Source organism: Pantherophis guttatus, chromosome 3 (assembly GCF_059756535.1).
Source record: "Pantherophis guttatus breed Tessera chromosome 3, ASM5975653v1, whole genome shotgun sequence".
NCBI lineage: Eukaryota > Metazoa > Chordata > Lepidosauria > Squamata > Colubridae > Pantherophis > Pantherophis guttatus.
In genome coordinates, this window is record NC_142065.1 from 63020132 (window position 1) to 63034059 (window position 13928).

The 13928-nt window shown below is 36.1% G+C and overlaps 1 protein-coding gene across 3 annotated transcripts; it reads left to right on the forward strand.

The window, feature by feature from the left end:
- Positions 1-372: 372 nt before the first annotated feature.
- Positions 373-10165, forward strand: BTF3L4 (basic transcription factor 3 like 4). Of its 3 annotated transcripts, XM_087891075.1 has the most exons (7): positions 781-891; positions 2625-2690; positions 3824-3887; positions 4545-4658; positions 5934-6135; positions 6595-6654; positions 8443-10165. In XM_087891075.1, exons 3-7 carry the CDS (start codon positions 3834-3836, stop codon positions 8487-8489), a joined length of 477 nt encoding a protein of 158 aa, XP_087747201.1. In that variant the 5' UTR covers positions 781-891; positions 2625-2690; positions 3824-3833; the 3' UTR covers positions 8490-10165. The 3 variants fall into 3 exon arrangements, with proteins under 3 accessions (XP_034270968.1, XP_087747201.1, XP_087747200.1); XM_034415077.3 differs by lacking the exons at positions 781-891; positions 2625-2690 and adding an exon at positions 373-646; XM_087891074.1 differs by having other exon boundaries at positions 781-2690.
- Positions 10166-13928: the final 3763 nt, after the last annotated feature.

A 13928-nucleotide genomic window follows, 5' to 3' on the forward strand; every position in this document is an offset into this window, starting at 1 on the left:
AAAATACGACCGACTCCATTCTGCGCTTATTATGAAGCGCTATGTATGTCACCCACATACCATATTATGTATGCACCCACGTATTATGTATGCACCGGTGGGATTTACGTCCCCTCCTTGCCTACCGAGTAGGCTTTACTCCCTCACATGTGGATGGGGAAGGAAGGAGGAAACGTTAAGCTTCTGAAACCGGCAGCACAAGCTGAAATTTTAGTCTTTGATGGCATGCGAGTTCCTGCTCAGTTCCCTCGTGGGGGGGGGGGGGAGGGGGAGAACAGCTTTAAAAACAACAAAGCAATGGACTCCGGTTTGCTATGTCTAAGGAAAACCACAACTCCCAGCATCCTTTGCTGCAAAAGTATTTTCTCCCCCCCACCCTCCTCCGCCTCTCCGCCTCCGCCTCCGCCACCACCCTCATGGACGTGCATAGCACTTGCCCGTAGCGGGAGCCGCGGAAGGGTGCGGCTGCCGGCGCCCATTTTATACACCCGACTCATTTTGTCCGCCAATTGGAGGAGAGGGGCGGGGCCATGGTCCCGTGGTTCCAAGGCCTTCTTGATCCAGACCCCTCTCACTCTCTCTCTCCCCCGTCACCGCCATCTTGTTGTTGCCGCGTGTTCCTTTTGGAAGGTTCCGTCGGACTGAGGTGAAAACTTCCCGCTTGACCCTCCGATGCTCTTGCGCCCCTCGCGAGCCCGGGGGCTGTTTGGCCGGCGCGCGGAGCGCCATGCACGGTGGGAGGGGCTGTGCTGGTGGGCCGAAGAGCGAGGGGGAGGAGAGTGGGCCTGGCAAAGTAGTTCGCCTCCCTGAAGCCCCCGGTTCCTTTGGTTGGCTTATTTCGCATTCCCGGGACCCTTTGCCTTGACCGCTCGCGCTTTCCCTTCGTACAGGGTTGGTTTATGTGGTTCCGGTCGTGTGAATGCACCTTTTTTTGCCGCCAACCCGAGGACTAGCGAGGTGTCCCGTGGACCTTTCGCAAGCTCCACCTCTTCTTCTTCCTCCTCTCTAAAGCACAACAGTGGCCTTTCTTCTACTTCCCTAAAAGTAAAGAAATGTTATTTTATTTTCTCCCGGGCCCACGATCTCTCACCTTCTTCCAAAGTCGCACCGCGTTCTCTTTCCTCAGAGGAGAAATATCCCTTGGATTCCCTCCAATCTTTCCCTCAGGACTGAAAGCTCCCCTCTCCCTGGGTTGGGAGACGGGGGTTTCGTCAGGCCCTTTCCCCAGCTTTGGGCTCTGGAGTTGTTAAGTCTACAAGCTTTTAAACCCGCTATTAGATTCTTTCACATATCTCTAGTTTTCTCCTAATCGCTACACTCGTGATTTTTTTTTTTTAAATTTTGTACGACTTGGTTTTCACTGTCTTTTCTCCAGAGTGTTTTTCCCCTTGGTATTATATCTGCGTATTGCGATTTTTACAAATTGACATCCTGCTGGTGGTTAATAAAAAAAGGTGTATGAAATAAAGCATATTATTGCTAATTACCATTATGAGTAATATCAATCTTTATGACTAGGATAATTAGCCACTATATCAGCTTTCTTTGACATGCCAGGTTCCAAAGCAGGGAGGATTTTGGCTGCCTTAGTAGATGTCTATTTTGCAGGAATAATATATTATGTCCCCCCTCAAGTACTATATGTACTTGTTTCACCTACTTTGGGTTACAGATGTACTCCTGGTTTTATTAAAGATTAAAATAAAGTATTGTCCCAATACAATACATCTTCCTTTTCCATAATGTGAGCAAATTTGTATTTTCAAGATCACTGACAAAGGAATTTATTTTACCTGTTTCTGAGAACATGTTTCTCACTGTCTTGAGTGGGGGTTTAACTTTGTAGGGCTCTTTTCTGTTTTGCTGTCTAATATGCTCTCATTTTCAATTTACAGATATTTCAGTTCTGCAAAGATTTAAGTCAATTATTATCTTAGAGTTCTATATAGGTCTGGTGGAATATGACATTTTGTACTATAATGAGAAAAAAAATGCATCCTAGCTTTCAACTTGCTGGAGCTTTACATGCTCTGCTAAACACAGAACAGTATGGTTCACATTAAAGGGCATGTCATTGCTAATCCAGTGGAAAAATCTCTAAACTATAAGTAATGTTAGGATGATTTGATTGATGATTATATGCTGAAGTTGGTTATTTTTAACTCTTGGCTTGTTGGGACGATGTTGGGAAATAATGCAAGTGCAGGTAAAAATAATGGTAGAACTATAGGAGATTCTAAGAGTGTGCACAGATATAGCAGGAAAATAAATGACAACATGTATATAGCATGGAGAAAATTAATAGGTATATATTTTATCATTCAGTGTATTTTTTTATAATGTATTGTATGTCTTCCCATAATAATTAAATATAAAGGGTTAACAGTTTATAAAAACAGTTAAGTCAGTCATTTTGAAAAAGTTAGATTGTAGAGCAAGGTCTCAAGGTCTTGATTCCTTTTATAAAAGTGAAAAGAAGGACTTCATGCTATTCCTAAAGGCATGCATTCCATGACTGGAGAACTACTATATGGGCGAAAGCATTTTGGCCTATAGATGACACTCAGGAGGGTATCTTTAAAAAGACTTCCCTTGATATTAATATTTGTTCATGTTTATTTCAGAGAAACACCCCTCCACATAATCAAAAGTAAAATGCTGACATTGGCACTCTTGTGATACACTTATATGTAAGCATAGTTTTATAGAAAAGATAACTAACTGGCTGTGTTTTATGGGTTTTCTGTATTTTTGTAGAATTGCAGTTGTACATATACTTCCTCAAACCCATCTAAATTATGTTAGAATTCTACTGCAAAGTGAATCAACATGTGAAGTATATATTCATATTTCCCATTTATTAAAGGTAGCATTATATAGCTGTAGATAAATTACTATTTCTTATGAGTGGTACCATAAGGAGTGATGACCCTTAAAATGCTGTTCTAAAATTCATAGTGAAAAGAGAAAATACCAATGTAATTAACCTGCATTTACATTAACTTTGCCATATTCTGATCATATGCTTTTTTATTTCTTTAATATTGTAGCAATAAATGATTTATAATTACCTGGACATGTGGATAAAGGTGGACTTAATTCTCATTAGCTTCCATTTTTATGTGATAGAATTATACTGCAGTGTTTCCCAACCTTTCTGGCTTTGCGGACCAGCGGTGGGGAGGGGATGATTCTGTGCAAGTGGCAGGCAAGTACTTGAAGTTCCATTTGCACAAGCAGCAGGCACACATGCCCACCATTTGTGCAAATGGAGCACACATACTCGCCTGCTGCTCATGTAAGTGGAGAGTGTGTAGACATGCTCAACTGCCATTTCTGTGGCCTGGTTCCAAACGGTTCAAGGCCTGGTAGTGGGTCGCAGCCCAGGGGTTGGGGATCCCTGTTCTACTGTATTAAGAGGAAGAACTTTTCTCTTGCTTAAAATAATAAATCACATAGGGTACATATTCTCCCTAATGCCTTTATTTTATTTAGTGAATATTTATCAGTGAATATTTGCTATTTACATCACAGACAAAACAAACATTGATATTAAGGTCAGTGTGTCAGGGCAAAACCAGTTGTGACGGTAGAGCGTACAACTCCCTTTTCCTCTTTCTGATAAAAGACAGTCATGTTTCCATTATGTATTCCTTCTCCAAACAAACTGGGTTCAGAAATAAGTATGGATTTATTTTTGTTGGTAAATTGCTGATGTTTTATGATATTAAATCAGATAAACTTGATGTTTTGAAAGACAATAAATAATTTAAAAATGAATTCTGGATTTGTCATAAACCTAGCTAGTAAATTTATTTTTCAGATAAAGCAAGATGAATCAAGAAAAACTGGCTAAACTTCAGGCTCAGGTCCGAATAGGTGGAAAGGTATGTATAGTGAACACAGGAATATTCTAGAAATTACTGCATATATTTGTGTAGGTAAATACATATATAGGTACAAAGTATTGATATAATAGGGATTTGTTCCACATTTCTATTTTCCACAGGCTGTTGTCCATTCTGATGTATTCAATAGTTATAGATATAGTAATCAGGACTTCCTTTTTCTTTTTTTGGAAAAAACATGCAAGTAGTTGTTGAATGTTATTATCTAAAAGCAGAACTGATTTTCTCATTGAAAGATCCAGTCCTATATATTAAAACCAATAGACGCTATATTTCTATAGATTGTATGACCTCTAGCTTAATGGGAAAGAAACAGAAACAGAGCCTGCCCCTGTAAGTATTACCCAGGGATACAAGGACTGCACACAGATAACATATACATGCATTTAACATATGACCACATACTGTAATGATTGAGATGCTTTGGCAAAAACAGGAATAAATTAGAATTTTCAACTGAGTTGGATAAAAATCTTTTGAAATAGTTTCCTGCCTAGAAAATCTCATGCTGGAAGGCATTTTATTGTAGTTGTAAGTCCTTTTTGATTAAAAATAGTTTATAAATAACTTTTTAAAGTAAGTAGATATGAAACATTTCATTTGGAAATAATTCATGTATGTATTTTTGTATCTTAGGGTACAGCTCGTAGAAAGAAGAAGGTAGTCCACAGAACAGCAACAGCTGATGATAAAAAACTTCAGAGTTCACTTAAAAAATTGGCAGTAAACAATATTGCTGGCATTGAAGAGGTACATCAATATTAATATTTTGTTATATTTGAATGCTTTTCATAATCGTAACAATTACAATGCTTCAGTATTCATACAGATTATGAACTAGAGAGAGTGGATAGATAGCCTGTAGACCAGTAAAGGTTATTGACAGATTCATTTCTGAAATGCAACATTGTTTTAAATCTGTGAGAGAAAGGGAAACGCAGGAAAATCCTATTCTAAAATTTGATAGTATGTTAAGTCTCTGAATGTCTGAAAACATAGGTCCCTTGGTTCTAGCTTTATTATTTGAAGTGAATACATTTAAAATGATTGGTGTTTAGTCAACCTGTCAACAATACAAAGTAACCAATTGCTTATAATTTATTTTAGATAAAGAATAGCAAGTAGTATTGAATCAGGTCTGTAATATTAGCATGCTTTACATTCATGCTGTATGTTAATTTGTGTTGGAGGAACAGTATGGATGATACACTTTTATATAGCGTTCAATATTTTTATTACCGTGTTTTCCCCAAAATAAGACCCTGTCTTATATGTTTTGAATATAGGGAGGAGGGAGGCCTTATTATTTTGGGGCGCGTGGAGCAAGACGGAGCTCCTCTTGCCGTGTTACCTGATTTCAAGCTCTGTCTCCCTAGCCCTAACCAGAGGAAATGGCAGTGACCGGCTGCGCATGCGTTTAAATATTTTTGGGGTGGGCTTATTTTGGGGGGACTGTTCATTTTAGCGCATGCGCTCAAAAGCCCGACAGGACTTATTACCAGGGGATATCTTATTTTCGGGGAAATACGGTAGACAAGAAGTAGGCACTGAACATGTAAGTAAATTGGGGTACATCCAGATAATAAGAATACTTACATTAATTTGAAATAGATTGAAAAGTAATTCTTTAAATCTTAAGACATTTTTTCAGTAGAATCAACATACAATAAAACAAAGCTTTGAAAAAATGGATTTGTATTAATTTTTAAGCCTTTGAGGTGAATTATTCTAATTTATTTTGCATTGCTCAAAATAAAGGAGTCAGCATGCTAAGAAGTAAGTTTCTGTCAACTGAAACATACCTGTTGTTTGCTTTACAAAATTTTATGGTAAAAGTGGATTGGATTTTATATTATATATACCAACAGCATATAAATATGTTTCAAGCTTAAATACATATATCTATCTTATGGATGCTTATTATTATAGAATAAAATCTTAATTGATTATTTGTATAATGATTGGTTATATTTTTGGTATATTACTTCATATGCGTAAATTCTAATAAATCTATTTTTAAAACAGGTGAATATGATAAAAGATGATGGAACAGTTATTCATTTCAACAATCCAAAAGTCCAGGCTTCACTCTCTGCAAATACTTTTGCAATTACTGGTCATGCTGAAGCCAAACCAATCACGGAAATGTTACCTGGCATTTTAAGCCAACTGGGTGCTGACAGTTTAACAAGTCTTCGAAAGTTAGCAGAGCAGTTCCCAAGACAAGGTAAGTACTATGTTACATGTACTGGTCATGACTGATAAAAAGAGAGAATGAGAGTTGTCTTGAATTGGAATCAGGTTGCAGTCTATAGAGTACTAGTAATTATAAGCTGAATTTTAAAACAGTATTTTCATGAAATCTAGTAACAATTTCATAAAAGTCTGCAAAGGAATAATTTTTAAAAACTTACTTGATTTATGCTCATTAATTTGAATTGCGAAGTTGGGCATTTTGTTCTGAAAACAAAATAAATGGAAGAGGAAAGCAAGAATAGACTTAATTTCTCTTCCTGTAGCCCAGTCAGAGTCCCATTCAGTGAAGTGAAACAAGTTACAAGTTTATATTTTGAAAAGGTTTATATAGACACATTTAACAAGCAGTGAATTTACACAACTTTATAATTCAGATAATTAACTATATGAATGTGAATTCTTGAAATAAATTAACATTTTTATTTTGTAGTGTTGGATAGCAAAGTACCAAAATCAGAAGATATTGATGAGGAAGATGACGATGTTCCTGGTAGGTTTGGATTAATTTGAAAATAATTCAATTTTTACTGCATGACCTTTGAATAGGTACAGGATGATTCTAGCACAGTGATGGCTAACCTTTTCCGAACCGAGTGTGTGCGGGTGCCCAAACCTCCAAAATGCAATGCATGTGCTCCCTGCCCCCTGCATGCGTGTGCGGCCCCCCACATGAACCCGGCCCCACATGCATGCATGGCCCCCCTCATGCCCTGCGCATGCGCGGCAGAAACCCAACGACTAGCTGGCCAGCAGGAGGTGTGCATGCATGCAGGGCAGAGTTGAACTGGGGCGATGGCTTGAGTGCTCACAGAGAAGTCGCTGCATGCCATCTGTGGCACTCGTGCCATAAGTTCGCCATCACGTATCTAGCTTTTAATTAAAAGACTGTTCCAAGAATGGAGATTTTAAAAGAAATCATTTCATCAGCATGACACACAATGTAAGATAAGTTATATATCTATAATAATGAGTAAAACTGAGGCAGTCTATAGGTTTGATCTATAAATAAAAGGTACATTTTAGAAACAAGCACAGAATTTTGCTACATATTAATTATTAAGTACAGGAAGTCCCTAGGTTAAAAACAAGTTCTTTAATAAACAAATTCCATTTAACTCAAATTTGTAAGTCAAAACTCAAACTTAAGAATGGTCTATTAGTAAAAATGGTAATGGTGTGTTCTTTCCTTGAGGCGACAAACCACTGAAGCCATGAAATGTTTTTTATGAATTGCGGAAAACTGGCTATATATTAAATACAGTACATTAAAAACATTGGGTAACTTCAGTTTGTCAGTTCACAGGACTATCCCCTTTGCCATTTTTTGTAATAGGCAGCTTGTTCTTATGTATAAATTGGACATTCTTAATCTGGGGACTGCCTGTATGAATATATAGTGGTACCTTGGTACTCAATTACTTTGAAACTGATCAAATTTGGTACTCAACGCATTTTGACATGAAAATTTTGTCCCAGTAGTCATCGTTTGTTTGGTACTCGACGCACAAGCTAGAATTTATCTATGTTGGCTGCTTTGTGACTCACATTATTCCTTATAGGAAAAAATTGGTACTCATTGTTTTTGGTACACAATGTATTTCCCAAAACCAATTAACTATGAGTACTGAGGTACCACTATATGCTATTGGCTCCATAACAGAATTGAATCTAGGAGCTGTTGTATTATTTAATGTCTGGATGTAGGACGAATTGGAAGCTGTTTAATGCACCAAAATATGCTATATTATAATAATTCCTTAAAAGCAAAATATGTTTTGTAAGCATTTGTAAGCTTTGAGGTTAAAACAAGTTTAATTCTTTAATTACTAGACAATCCATGACCCATTGGCTTATTCTTTCAGAGATACTTATTTACTTAAACAGATAAACAGAATGACCATGGGCAGCCAAAAAAGCAATGGGAGTGAGAGTGACCTTCGACTTACTGCTGGCTTCTCTATTGATTTTGCTTATGGGAAACTGACAGGGAGCACTGGAAGTCACAGTTACAGGACTGTGACTGACCATAGCGGTACTACAGCAGCCACAACTTTGTGAATACAACTGGTCTGAACATCCTTGAACTATTAATTCCAAGGAGTAATGGGGCTTGCATTTCATTCACACTTTTAAGTTAACAGATTTCAGTTATCTTGATTCATTGAAAGTTTCAGATAGACAGGGGAGTTTTACTAGTATATAAATACTTTAATCCTCTAAATAATGTATTTTTAATAACAATGTTTTTGAGCCTATTATATATTTCCATCTTTTCCAGATCTTGTAGAAAACTTTGATGAAGCATCAAAAAATGAAGCTAATTAATTCATTAATAGTTCTGGAAGTTGACATGGACTAGATTTAAGAAATCAGCTGTGTGGTTCCCAAAGTTTTACAAAAACAGCGAACATTACCCGTTTAATAGTTCAATAATATAAAATATTTTGTATTTTAATTATGCTGTTTGTTCAGCATTTCCTGTCAGTTTATTTTTGCATTTTGCACTTACTCCAGGATCTACCTTTTCAGTTAAAAAGAAAAGACATTTTCAGTGCAGATTAAGGTGTGTGCGTGTGTGTGTGTGTGTGAATGTATGTATGTCGCTTAACGTACAGTTGAGGAAATTGGAGAGCAGATCTACTTGATTTTCCTTTCACCCCTTAAAGTAGAAATAAAAGAAAACTTTAATTTGGCTAAAGTAAACTTTATTGCAATCAGATATTTCTCGTAAAATAATGAAAAAAGTAATAAATTGGGGATGCCACTTATTATCATTTGGTTTTAATTTCTGTATTAATTATATTTACATATGTACTTGACCATACTGATGGTGTATTTGTGTAGTTTCTCATCAGCCTCCTTTTGGTTTTAATTTCTATCAAAGATAGGCTATCGGTATGCATGTTTATTGCAACTTTTAAAAATATTACACATAAGAGCTTCTCTTACTGTTAAAGCTCTTCTCATGTTCATCTTAATAATAAACTTGGGTTGCATTTACATGCTATCAGATACTATACTCCGTCTTCAGTGAGGCACCCTGATTCTAGGTTGAGCCAAATATCAATGCTACATCTCTGATACAATTTTTCTTGTCCTCTATAAGAAACTTGGTGATATACATATTTACATTTACTGAGATAAAGATTGGAGGATACATTCTACAGCATCCATTGCCTTCTGTTTTTTCTTGGTACACTTTCAGCTAGCCCCTCTTCAAGATGCTGTGCGTGATTTGATCTCTTTCAGCTAGGCAGTACATTTCTTAGCCTGGGTGTCTTTTCCAGTAGTATTACTTTGCTTTGATAAGGGATTATCACTTCTGTTCATATTTTCAATTAGAAAATAGCGCATTGTCAAATGCAGGTAGGTTATTTTGTTAAGAAACATAATAGTCTATTATAATAATTTTGCTCCTAAGAGCTGGTAACTTTTGGACACTAAAATCAGGAAATGTAACTTGGAATACATAGAATTCATAAGGAAAGAGCTAAATGTACTGGTATTAGCATTTCACAAAGGTATAATCCATCAGTTTCGAAGGTAATTTTCCTTACATTTCTCCCACATTCTATTGTGGGTTAATATTGTATTGCACTCACTTCTGTAAACATGATCCCTAATTGTTAAATAGTGGCAGTAAATGCTCTGTGAAATTCTTCAAACAAAAGGTGCTTGATACAATCTTTGCACTTGAAGCTCTTGGTTCTTCAAAGAAACTTGATGTATTTGCAATGAAACATCATTGTAAATCTTGCTGAGGCCAATCAGGGCTTGAAAAAGCCTTTTTCTTCACAGCTTATTTTGGTATACTTCTTAGATGTATCTGCTTTTTCTGCTGATATTTGCACCCAGCAACTATATTTTGAGGCAATACAGCATATCAGGCTGACTTCCCAAAACAGATTTTGTAATGTCATCTGAACTGCTCACTTGATTTTATAGATTTTCTTGTTCTATTTTATATAATACATGGATCTTAATAAAATAATTCGAAGGTGGTGATGTTCCCTCATGTGTGTTAACTTCAAACAAGAACAAAATATGGATGCGCAACCTGTTCAATTAGTAATACGTTTACTGTGCCTCATTTTTGAAAATGTATTCTCTTACTGCAGAATGTACATATGCAGTTGATACACTTTTTATATTGCTTTTGCCCTAGGAGAACATCTAGAAATTTCTTTGCAGGGAACTTTTACTAATTAATGCAGTGGTCATTTAAAAGTTCATAACAATGCAGTTATCATGTTTGGAAAAGATAATTTAATGTAAACTATTGTAAATTGAAAGAACTGTTGATTACTTAATGCTTTCTTTTCCTGAGTTATTATAAAATATAGAAACATAATTAAACTGATAACAACTGAAGATATAGTCCTTTTTAAGATTTTGATTATATTGCCCAAATTTCTTTTGCTATTTATCTGGGGCTATCAGCATCCTGAAATAAATTAAGCATTTTAGTTGTGATATCATGAGAACAAATGCAGCGATGGTAATTTTTCATTTGCTCATTTGTCCGTAACAAGTAAATTACCTCACCAAGTTTTTATTAAGTAGCAATGCATTGACATATTTCCTATGAGGCAGTAGGTTACAGAAAGATTAAAACAATTCATTGAAGTATGAATTTATTGGTGGTACTCTTATATGATCCGTTGATGTGATTTTATTTATTTATTGAATTTATATTGCCACCTATTTGCTCATGGCAACTCAAGGTGATTTACAGAATATAAAACCACATTTAAAACAATAAAACTAAAAGAATAAAATAAATTAATATAGTATAATATATATTATATAATATAATAAAATCACCCCCGCCCCGGTGACAGCAGATCGAGCCATTTAATGGGTTCTATCCCGCTCTGGGTTCCCCAGGCCCGCTGGCAGAACCAGGTTTTCAGAGCCTTCTGGAAGAGTATTAAGAGTGGAATATTAAGAGTGGGGCCCATTCTAATCTCGGGGGGGAATGATATTCCAGAGAGGGAGCCACCACGGAGAAGGCCCTTCTGGGTCCCACCAGGTCTATCTTCCTTGGGAATGGGACCTGCAGCATTCCCTGCCTCCCCATTCTGATGGGTCGGGTAGATGTGACTGGCAAGAGACGGTCCCTCAGATAACCTGGTCCCAAGCCATGAAGGACTTTAAAGGTGACAACCAGCACCTTGAATTGCACCCGGAAGCAAATCAGCAGCCAATGCAGCTCCCACAGGAGAGGTAATACATGTGCACACCGGGGTCTGCACAAAACCATGTAGGCCACTGCATTTTGCACCAACTGGAGCTTCTGGATGTTCTTCAAGACCAGCCCCATGATTTGAGCCTCTTTGAGATATTTCTTTAGGTCCATAGCTTAATATATTAAATTGGTCCAGTGATGTTAGAATTTGCATAAATACTTTAAATTTATTGTAAGACACATCACTTCCAAATCTTTTAAGAAACATTCTTCTAATTCTAGTTAATTGTGAATTATGGAATTAAATTATAGTGCTCAGATTTTAGCTTGTCAGTAAACTTGTTAATTACGTTCATGTACCTTTAGTATATCGGTGTCAAAAACTGATATACATAATACAGTGACCAGATTCAGATAATCTGAATGGTTGATTATATATATTTCAGATTATCTCAACTATCATATAGGGAGAAGGTAAATTGTGTTATGTGGAAAATCTAACATGAGTAATCACTTTGGTTTTGCCTTTATTGATCCTACAAAATTTCAGTATTTTCTTTAACAATAGCTTGAAATAAAATAAAACTTATTTAACATATTTCTAGCTTTTCTTTTCAATTGATTTAACGTTGAAGGAGAAAAAGACTAGATCGTTTAAATATTAAAAAGAACTGTTTGTATCCATATATACTCTCTTTGGGACAAAAAGATGTTTATGTTTAAATATTTTCCCACACTAGTTTCATATTTTTTTTAAAAAAAATTGATTTATATGCCGCCCTTCTCCGGAGACTCAGGGCGGCTTACAATGCGTTAAGCAATAGCCTTCATACTTTTGTATATTTATACAAAGTCAGCTTATTGCCCCCACAAACTGGGTCCTCAATTTACCTACCTTAGAAAGGATGGAAGGCTGAGTCAACCTTGAGCCTGGGGAGATTCGAACATGCATTAATTGCAGGCAGCTGGATGTTAATAACAGGCTATTAGTCTGCTGCGCCACCAGGCTCTTAATGTAAAAGACCGACCACAGCATCTTTGTTGATACATAACGGTAAACCAGGGTTATTAGTTTTAGTTTGTTGAAGAAGTGATAAGACGCCTGGTTTACAAACACTAAAGATAACAAATAGGTTTGTTCTTGCATTAGGTTAAAACCAGTCAAAATTCATTATCACTTAGTATGTGTGAACAAGTCTGCTGTGAAAAGTAGAGAATGTCTGATTTGCTGACTATATTTCTCATGGTATAGGGATGCTTGATGACACTACAAATACTAATATGGGCAACTAGATGGAAATGTGAAGGAAGAGAATGTTTACTAGGTTGCTTACTACTTTTAATTGGGTGATACTTAATTGGCAGCTTGTTTTTTCCAGAACTTTTAATGCAGCCAAATGCAGCTTTCCACTGCCCATGTCTATATTGAGAACCCTAATTTTATTCCTTTCCCCGGTTGTCTGAATTATAAACATCCTGCTTAAGAAAAGTATTAACTTATATGATGGTATCATAACAAACATAGAAAAACATCTGATCCAAGCTTATATCTTCTGATTTTAGATTTCCCTGATAATCAAAATTTCACTTACTGAAAGATGTGCATTCTCTTATTATTTTTTAAAAGAAATTAATTCGACTGTTAATTAGTCCCATTTACTAGGATCAGCTATAAACCAGAAAATAGTGCTTTATTGAAATCTCTCAATCTGAAAATAAACTATTTGCTTTCTGTGTAACAACCATCTGTTCCTGCAACCTAAAATGGTAGATGCCTTGTCCTTGTGCTAGAAAAAGTAGGAAGTGTGGAGCAGCCATATATCTGCAGTTAGTATGAGGGGATATTTATTGGGAATATTAGTTATGCCACCTACCAAGGGAACAATGTTCACAGTAGTTGAGTAAATAGGTTTAGGAATGTGCTATTAAACTATATTATATATATATTATAATATATTATATTATAATTTTTTGTACATCGCCACTTAAAGCAGCTCTACAATTTCCAGTAGCACATCAGAATAATAAAATCCAAAATATTAGAAACATTAAATCTTTAAATGTTCTATAAAATCCTTTTTGTAAGAGCAAACACAGGATCCCAGCTCCTAAGCATTGCTGAATGTGCATTCCTTTGCAACTTTAATTAGGTTTAAATTCCATTAAATGCAGGGGATTTACTTTCAAGTTAATATGCATTTATATAGTATGAGGAGGGCAATTACAATTTCAGGATTACCTATGAAGGGTTTGCTTTTATTTGAATAGAACTGTTGATCTCTTTGTTTATCTTTGGTTATTGTAAGCTGCCCAGAATTGCAGTGAGTTGGGCAGCCATATATATATATATAATAAAATCAAAACCTATATTGTCACCAAACTATTTTAAACAGTGGGACCACTATTCCACCTGCCTGAAGAAGGCGGTAATAGAACTTTAGAATATATTCCATAATTATTTTAAAGCAGCTAGTAACTAGTAGCAACAAACCAACCTCAATGATGCAGATAACAAAAACCAGATCCTGTCTAAATATATTTGCTTTCCCAATACTCTTGTAGCACTTGTATCACCA